The 10,000-nt window shown below is 41.2% G+C and overlaps 1 protein-coding gene across 5 annotated transcripts in view; it reads right to left on the minus strand.

Annotated features, from left to right (window-relative positions):
• Positions 1 to 10,000, minus strand: part of Myom1 (myomesin 1) — a 144,166-nt gene that overhangs the window by 86,457 nt on the left and 47,709 nt on the right. For all 5 annotated transcript variants that reach the window (XM_052750102.1, XM_052750104.1, XM_052750100.1 and 2 more), the window contains 5 exons: positions 9,109 to 9,201; positions 7,454 to 7,542; positions 7,291 to 7,350; positions 4,756 to 4,920; positions 1,797 to 1,958 (listed from right to left, as the gene is read on the minus strand). In XM_052750102.1, the coding sequence (XP_052606062.1) occupies positions 1,797 to 1,958; positions 4,756 to 4,920; positions 7,291 to 7,350; positions 7,454 to 7,542; positions 9,109 to 9,201 (569 nt within the window). The remainder of the gene's footprint in view (positions 1 to 1,796; positions 1,959 to 4,755; positions 4,921 to 7,290; positions 7,351 to 7,453; positions 7,543 to 9,108; positions 9,202 to 10,000) is intronic.

Here is a 10,000-nt window from a genome sequence, read left to right on the forward strand (position 1 = left end):
TATTGTATGCATGTGTGTACTGATTGTGTGTGTATTATATGCATGTGTGCAAATGTATGCTGATGCATGTATTGTATGCATGTGGCAGGTGTGTGCTAATGCGTGTGTAGACCAGAGGCTGATGTTGGGCATCTTCCTTGGTCAATCTCCACCCTACTTTTTGAGACAAGATCTCTAACTGAACGTGGAGCCAGCAGATTCAGCAAGACTGGCTGGGCAGATGCCCCCGGACCCTCTTATCATGTCTCCCCAACACTGGACATACAGGTGGGAGCCATCACCCAGGTGCTGGGGATCTGAACTCAGGTCCTTGTGCTTACCTGGCCAGCAGTTTACCAACTGAGCTGTCTCCTGAACCCAGTAAGAACAATGCTTTAAAATTTATAAAAGACATGAGATTTCAGAAGAAATCAATTTGTTTTTTTTTGATTTTTCGAGACAGGGTTTCTCTGTGTAGTTTTGGTGCCTGTCCTGGATCTCGCTCTGTAGACCAGGCTGGCCTCGAACTCACAGACATCTGCCTGGCTCTGCCTCCCGAGTGCTGGGATTAAAGGCGTGTGCCACCACCACCCAGCCAGAATAAATCAATTATACTGATACAAGGTTCTTACAGAGCTAGTGGGAGTCTTTGATCTTATTGTTAAGACATCTGGATGGCATCTACAATTCCATCTACATCAAAATGCCTATGAGTTAATTTTTCTATTTAGTATATAAGAGATAAAAATTAGTAAATCATCTATATTGTTTGTACTTTTAATTGTCTGTGCATTTTGATGTCCTCTACTATTTCTGGCTGCAGAGAGGCTGCTCCTTCCCAGGCTATCTGAAGTTGAGAGAGGACAACCTCTCTCCACAGGAGGGCTTGGACATGCACAACAAGCATCCTGCAAGCGAGTCTCCTCTACCTGGTCCACACCACCCAGGAGGAACATTCTCAATCAGCCTCCCACACCCCTACCTGCCCTCTACCCTTAACTAGGTACGTATAGAGGACCTCCACAGCTCAGAGCCCCCCAAAGTCAATCTAACCACCAAGCCTACACCTTTCCCTTTCCAGACAACTCCAGTGAAGGCCACAGTCCAAGTTCTCCCAAGTTCCTGACCTTTGGCCTCTGAAGCCATTGACCCTGGTACTTTCCCACGTGGCCCTGAGGAGCCTCCTGCTTCTGAGACCTGTGAGTAGAATACACTTTGTTTCCTTGAGACTATTCTGTGTCTCCTGAGGTTGGACATGCCTATTACATGAAAAAACATAGAGCACAGGTTGAAAGTGCTAGGATCCCATGGAGAGCAACATGTCGCTGAACATACCCGGCCCGTTCAAGACACTAGTGGGAAAAGAAGGGTTAAAACCAACAGTTGCAGTTAGTGTGAGAACCAAGTTCCACGCGTATTTCCTTCCTCATCAAATCTAAGCCATGAGAAGGAGTCTGGCATGAAATAATACGTTTGCTCTCTGAGGTGCTCATTAAAGAGGAAGTCTCCAAATAATGTTGAGTCTTTCATAGCAGCTTCCATGAACTAAGACAGATTTCCAAACTATGAGAATTTAGACGCTCCACTCATTGTCCGAGTGACATTAAAGACAGCCTCCTCTTGTTAGTGACAGACGCGGTCTGGAAACCAGTTACTTTTGTGCTGGTGCCTGTGAGGATCATTGTACTCGGCCTAGTCCTGTTCCAGGTTATCAGGAGGACTTTTTAATGACTCTGACCATTACTAAAACACGTTGGACTGACTGTGGCCTCAGTGTTGGAGTGTGGCTGTGTGTTCTGCTTTTTGCCAGGTCTTACCTCGAACAAAGACGTAAGCGCTGTATTGTTCATAATACTCTCCCATCCGCACACGGATTGTGTAGAGGCCTTCGTCTTCTTTGTTGAGGTGAGAGAACGTGAGTGTTGCCCGGTCTCCACTCCAGTGCGTTTCCACCCATTTCGACGGAGAAACAGGTGCTCCTAGAAATGTAAAAAACAAGCAGATTCATTGACGTGACCCTCCTTAGTTCCCTCTCTTCCCCACTCCACCCCTCTCCCTCTCTCCTTTTGTCCACACTGAAGGTCACTTGACTCTTAGAACTCTCTAGATCTTTAAGCCATTCTGGCGTGTTTAATATTAGGAAAAATACTAGACAGAAGTGAGGGGCTCCATGGCAGACACATAATTTGTAACATCTGACAAAATTAAAATGTAAAGCTCTGTGTTCAAAGAGCAGAGAAGTTCAAAGTGTTGAGTTTTGCTGCTGTGCTGGCTGGTTCATGTCAACTTGACACATGCTAGAGTCATCTGAAAGGAGGGAACCTCAATTGAGACAATGCCTCCGTAAGATCCAGCTGCAGGGCGTTTTCTTAATTAGTGATTGATGGGGCAGGGCCCAGGCCATTGTGGGTGGCGCCATCCCTGGACTGGTGGTCCTGGGTTCTATAAGAAAGCAGGCTGGGCAAACCATGATGAGCAAGCCAGTAAGCAGCACCCCTCCATGGCCTGTGCATCAGCTTCTGCCTTCAGGTTCCTGCCGTGTTTGAGTTCCTGGCCTAACTTCTTCAGTGATACTGTGATGTGGAATTGTAGGCCAAATAAACCCTGCCTGTGGTTTTTCATCACAGCAATATTAACCCTAACGAAGATAGCCTCGTTTCATTTAAAAATATCCTGTTACTTATAACAGGGGTCATAGAAACTACAAAAAAATTTAGTGCCATAACTATGTGCAACAGATAAATATAAATCTTAATATTCTAGAATTGGTGACTGTTGAGGAAGAACTTTTTTCTAAAACGACTCAATTGTACAATCATTTTTGTATTATCTGAACTTAATTTTAAATGTAAATACAATTGTATTTTAATGTTTATTCTGGTATGTCCTTTAACTTTTAGAAGTCATGATTCATATACAATCCAAAATTCCTGCTTATGCATTCCATCTCTATGTTTTCAGCAAAAGGAAGAACTAATTCTACAACTGTTCCTTTTATTAATAACTGGCCCACTCAGAAACTTACATGAAAAACACGGTCTTTCCATTGAATGCTACAATCTTTAAATTGCATTTTAAGACTCAGAGCCAAAGGTTCCAAACTCTGAGGAAGACTAACCTCCTCATGCACTTTCCTTCAGTGTCTATGAGCTCAATGGGATGTGTGGTATTTCACAGATAAGCTTGCTGCAGGCTACTCAGTCCTGTTCCTGTGTGTGTCTGGGGTAGGTGGGGGAATTACCTCCTAGTGGGTCCCACTATTGTTTCCTGTAGAGTCTGTTCTGTCTGGGGCCACAGCCACGGTCACCACTTCGCTACTGCTGCTGGGACCATGACCTTGCTAATTCCAACTGAGTCAGGTCATGGTCCCAACCAGCATGTTGGAACCTTAGGGGCCCCAGACTGCCCCAGGTGTTCACATGTACGTGACGGTCAGGCCCTCAGCTTAGAGGGCCTGTTGCCCATGGCCCACCACTAACCTGAGCCTATGATTCTCTATGTCACCACTCGGCCTGTCTTCTCTGTTCTGTGCATGCTCTGTAGTCCCACGGGGCTTCCCATATAAAATATAAGTTTACAGATAAAATGAAGGGCTTGAGAGACGGCTCAGTGGTTAAGAACACTAACTGCTTTGCCTGAGGACTTGAGTTTCCCAGCACCCACATGGTGGCTTTCAACTATCTGTAACTCCAGTTCTAGGGGACCTAATGGCCTCCTCTGTCAGGGCATACACATAATGCACCAACATATATCTAGGCAAAACATCCATACGCATAAAATTAAATTAAATTTTTAAAAAACAATAAAATGATATGAATGTCAAGCCAATGGCTACATAGCATTGAACTCAGCTCAGGTAGCCTTCCAGAGCAGTCCTGTGTGATGGCAACATTTACATTCCCCAGCAAACAGGATAATTTTTATTTATTTTGTGTCTGTTTTTGTACTAGTTTACATATTTTGTATGAAGAATATATTTACTATAAACTTTTAAGTTATGAAGAGACTATCACATTAGCATAAGATTACTAGCCAGCAGTGGTGGCGCATGCCTTTAATCCCAGCACTCAGGAGACAGATGCAAGTGGATCTCTGAGTTCAAGGCCAGCCTAGTCTACAGAGCGAGCGCCAGGACAGCCAGGGCTACACAAAGAAACCCTGTCTCATAAAACCAAAAAAAAGAAAAAAATTACTAATGTCTGAATTGCTTCTGAAAATTTACTCTGCTGATTAATTAATAATATTAGGACTTATTTCACGAGGTTATATATGTTTTTAAAGTTTTACACAACTCTTATAAATGATATCTATAAGGAAAAATACTTTATCAAGTAACCTAGCTTACAAAGTAAATATACAGGTTTTTGGTAATTTATTACACATATTACTTGGTGACAAGGAAATATTACCTTCAGAAATATATTTTAGCTGGGCATGGTGGCTCAGACCTTTAATCCCAATACTGGGGAGGCAGAGGCAGTCATATCTCTGAGTTTGAAGCCAGCCCGCTCTACATAGTGAGTTTCAGGACAGTCAAAGCTACACAGTGAGACCCTGTCTTAGGGGATAAACATTATATGTGTGTGTGTGTGTGTGTGTGTGTGTGTGTGTGTGTGTGTGTGTGTGTGATTGTTTTAAAATGTATATTAAAAACTTAGTACAGCAGAGTGTTGTCTTCAGCTTACAGGCTCTCCTAGCCCTGGGAAGCAGATCTGCAACTGGCCCACATGCTTGTTTCATTAAGAATCAAAGTAAGGACTCAGTCGAAAGACTCACCATTTCTATACCACTGGACCTCCGGCTGGAAGTGTTTAATTTCAGGAGTGATGACTACACGGCAGCCCAGACTCATTGTCTCTCCTTCTCTCCCAAAAGACACATCAAACTTGTCATCGAAGTGGATCTCAAACTTGGATGCATAACCGTAAGGGGTCACAGCAACTGGGCACAACAGAAACAAATACCAGTGATATGTCTCTCCAAAGGGATGCAGAATTTTTAATAAGCATGGGCAGAAAGCAGCAGCAAAAAAATAGACCAAATTATGTGGGCAAAATCAAGTTCGACATAAGAAATACATGTATGCATACATCAAATGCATAAAAACTCTTACATCACTGATCATATAAGCTAAGTGTCCATATTATTATTATAAGAACACAATTTAAACAGTCACATGTAATGTCTTAAATCTAAACTAAAACAACATTTAGCCTAGACTTTCTTAGCTATAATATAGGGGCTTTTTAATCTTAGATTTTGAGATAAATCCTACTGCTTACACTCTTGGAATAAAACAGTCCTATTAATTACTCATATACTTTTCAGAAAGTTACTTCATTTTCTTTTATGATCTATATAAAATACTATAAGAAAATCAATAGGAAAATACTAAAAGTTTAAAATATTATAACTTCTCAAAGATTATTCTTAGAAGTATTTATAGATTAAGCAAATGTCTACATCCTGTCAACTCTTCTGGGTTAGGACAGAAATGGCCACATATAGACAGGTTACCTAATGTGCCAGGCACTTCATATGGGGCACATAGTCTCTTCCTTGCAACAACCTGATAGTAAAACTCCTTCTGATTATAGAAACTCATGAAGGTAATAGACAGCTAATGCCATGACTTCACAAGCCCATAACTGCCAAAGTCTAATTCTTGAGTCCTTTCTTGTTATGTTTTGTCTCTTTTCCCAAGGCCTTGAAATATTATCTTGAAAATACAACTTATCCTTCATTGAGTTCAGTTTTGTCAGATATTCTAATAGCTGTCAGTTCAGATAAGCCCATAATGATTCTATTAGGTAAGTATCATTATGTTCTCCACAGAAGAAACTATTGTGTGTGACTCCAGGGTAAGGCTAAATATCTGCCCATATTCACCCATAGAACTTTCTAGAACTTTGGTTTTCAACCAATACATTGAACTTGTTTGTTACCAGGTAACCACTAGTCAATGAGGAAATAGTTTCTCTTTGAAGAACATCTCCAGTCTGCCTAATTTCTATGTGATAATATTCCAAAGAAACCCAAGAGATTTGACTGGCTCAGATCCTGCACAACCTTCAGAGGCTAGGTGATTCCAGAGCTGCCCTGGGGGACAGAGGAGAATTATAAGGAAGTTCTTTATCAGCCCTAAGGTCCCAAACCCAACTGGAAATGCACACAGGCTCTAACTTCTCCATATGTGGGATTGAGCTGGACCATCAAGAGAGTGCCTTGGTATTCAGTGGGAAGTCAGTTCTAACAACCAGGAGACAAAGCAGTCCACTGTCACTTTCTGTAGGCCTATATCACACATGTTTTCCATCTGGGGGAAATGGTAGTGTCTGGGGAAACCTGTGAGCCAAATCCAGACTGCTTCCTGTTTGGTATCATTAAGAATGGGTTTTATTTTTAGATTTTTTTGATAGTTGAAAAAGATAAAAAATCTAATATTTATGATGTGTGAAAAGTCATAGGAAATCCAAATTTCAGTGTCCATATTTATGGCTTTACTGGAATCCAGCGATGCACGTTCATTGACCTACGGCTTACAGAGGTGTTTGTGTTTCATATGTTAGGAACAGACGCACTAAGTCAGGAGGCAATCGGAAGACACTCTGGAAGAAACAGAGTCAGGCTGGGCTTTCAGAACCTGGCTTGAAAGAGAAGAAGAAAAGGGGAGAAATTTGGCCACGGGAATGAGCAGGATAAGGTCAGAGGATTGGGAAATGATAAATCAGACCAATCATGGGGACTCTGGGAGTGATGCCATGATTTCAGAATTACTGATGTGATGGGAAAAGATCCTTTCCATCCACGGGATTGATACCAGGGATTGTAACTTTGAAGTTAGGAGCCATTCATGAAGTCGAGGAATAGGTAATCTACAGACAGCAAACTAGTCAGTTAAGTGGAAGATGAAGCCAGAAGAAAGCATTAGTGTTAAGTATTTTCCGAACCACCATTCATGATTTAATGTGTAGAGAGTAAGTGAGGGCTGGACTGTCCTTTTCATTCTGAGCATACGATCAATTTAACAAACATACACAGGCTACTTTTAAAATACAAAGAAAAAAACAATTAAACTTGGAAACAGAATAGTAACCAAAGAATTTAAAAACAAACTAACCATGGCTGGGTAGTATTATATCCATCCTGGCAAGTATTAATATATCATAGGCATTGTGAATTTATTTCATCATTTTAAAAATCATGTTGCTTCCCTAAACTCAAGGCTTCAGAACATTGTTTGGAATTGGAGCATTACTGTGCTACACCTTACATAATGATGACATGTAGCAAATGTGCTGTTAAACTTACAGCTGAGAGGCATGGACGCTCCAGCACGAAAGTGAGTCTCATCCAATTCCCCCTTATATCCTAGAGAAGAAAAGAGAACACGCGAGCTGCTTTGTGATTGCCTGACTCTTTAGCATAGGAAGGAGTTTTAAATCCACTTTGAACAAAGCAAGGGCAAACCTACTCTTCACCACAACAGAGGCATATGCCGAGAGCTCTCCCTGAACATTCATCGCTGAGGCCCGGTACTGAGCCGTGTCTTCAAAGTCACATCTGCAGAAACACATGGAAATGAATAACCGTGGTGGTGACTCCTTGTAACTGTTGGTTGTTTTGTCAAGAAAGTCTTTGCTAACATAGCAGATTGCAAATCAGTGGCTGACATGTGCCTCTTTAGGACTCGATGAAGGGACTATCTCTGTTCCTGTGGGACACTATATAGTCCAAATTATCTACTAATTTTCACAGTGCAGTAGGGCAGGAAGAAAACATCTACTGTGACTCTAACACTGGTTCATTTAAAATGCCAAACAAAAAGCTAACCGAGTACTAAGGCTATAAATTAGACAGCAAATAACTGCTTTGTACTACTGAAGGAGAAAACACCCATGCATAGCTTTGTAGCAGGTAATGACCCTGAGTGTGTATACTCCATGCTGTCCTGTCCCAGGAGGTGGGTTTCAGTCTGGTGACATCAGGATGACAGGGAACAGAAAGAAACAACTTCTCATGATAGTTTCCCACAGCCTCCCTGAGGCACAAACCTGAGCAAGGCTGGTCTTGTATACTGTTCTGTGTTCTACTTTCAAAACACAAACGACTTCATCCTGTGGTTCTACTGGTGTTGGGCTCCACTTGGAGTTCCAGCTCATAGTAGAACACAAGACAAGTACTATCTGAGTGTTCCTTTAAGTTATAGTATGGAAATAGGAATGTCTTACAAAGACAGAACAAGGGAAAAACACTCTCACAGAGGTCAGGCTGAGATTTCAAAGTAGGCTGTTCTGTGTCTAGTCACACTAGTTCCCGTGTTCTTCCTTGTTTCTCGGGGTTTTGTTTAGTTTCATCTGTGATACACTTACATGTTGCAGACATGAAAAGACATTAGACTCCAGGAAGGTAAATATAATCACCTTTCTCAGAGCTGTTTAATTTTAAAAGCAACCACAAGATTCACTGCTGCTTCAGCTCAGCACATGGGTCTTGTTGGAACTGAAATGGTGTGTACTTGTTTGCTCTCTCGTCCACATAATCAAGTTTGCATTTCAAACATTATACATTTTAATGACTTGGAAAATTCAATAGAGCTTCCATTTCAAATTTTGCTTAATCTTGAAACATCCCAATGTCTATCCTTGATTCACCTACACAGATTGATGAGGCACACAACGTCCCATAGTTTCTGATGAGCCGAAGGAAAGGACATTCTCTCAGTCTAACCAGCTCTCAGTGACACCCATCCCAGCTTCTATGCCTTTTGTCAATTAAAAATAAAAGAACACAGTACAGTGGGTTTGGAATTGTGATTATACTGACATAGAAATGCCTACTTAGGCAATTACCTTCTTAATAATCTCTATAGGATATGCTCATATATAGAGAAGGATAAATAAAAACATACATACTCATTTTATCATCTTTATGAAATTCAAATGTAAGATCATGTTGGGGATACTGTGGGCATGGCAGACTTAGTCATGCATGTTATAAGTTTGCATCAAGTGAAACACCATTGCACTGAGACCAGGAAAAAGGTAGATTTTGTCTGTGACCTGGAGTGGTAAGGTGCTTCCCTGAGTGACTACTGGGTGGCACACATAAGCACCGATGTTCTCTTACTTGTTGATCTCAAGAGTGTGCATTCCATACCGACTTTCAATGATGTACTTTCCCGGGTTTGCATGGACATTTATAGGCACCTGGTTTTTATACCTGAAAGATAATGGAAACAAGACGAATAGATTAAAGAATAATTAACTGCATGATCTCGATCTCTCTATCTCTCTCTCTCTGTCACACACACACACACACACACACACACACACACACACACACACGACCACTGTTCTTGTAGATACACCTCTTAAGTGAAGTTCAACAATACCATCTACTGAAAAAATGCAAATTATCTAAGCTTTATTAAATTCACTAGCACTACAATAAAACTTCTCAAAGTGCTTTCTCCTCTTCCTTAAAATAGCTATGAAATAGTCAATAGGGTAGTGATTGGTTTATATAAAATAGAAAAACAGAATGACTCATTGATGCTGCTGGAAATCAGGACAGTGATTTCCTGAGATAGGCATAGGGCACGAAGGAGGTGTCTTGGGTGCTAAATATGCTTGGGCTCCATTTGGGTGCTGTAAACATGGGTGTGTACAGTCCAACAAAAAGTCACCCAAACTCTTCCTTTATAGATAACATACATTTCTTTGTATGGACATTATACTTCAACAACAGCCCAAAAAGCTGGTTATTACTAACACAGCAGAATGAAAGCTTTGTGTTAGGGTTTTTCTTGTTGGCCATCTCGGTGGGAGCAAAGCAAAACACTCCTACTAGCATTCTCTCATGTCATTCTTAAGAACAGTGTCACTGTACTGAAAGGTCACTATACTCAAGTGACTTGATTTTTGTCATAAGTAAGCATGGCTTTTGCCTTAGAATAACTCCAAACCACGAAAGGAAACTTCCAACTGTTCCATTCCTGTTTACAGCTTGCTTCCCTCGG

The sequence above is a fragment of the Peromyscus californicus genome, unplaced genomic scaffold (assembly GCF_007827085.1).
Source record: "Peromyscus californicus insignis strain IS unplaced genomic scaffold, ASM782708v3 Scaffold_21__1_contigs__length_65335640, whole genome shotgun sequence".
In the NCBI taxonomy this organism is placed as follows: domain Eukaryota; kingdom Metazoa; phylum Chordata; class Mammalia; order Rodentia; family Cricetidae; genus Peromyscus; species Peromyscus californicus.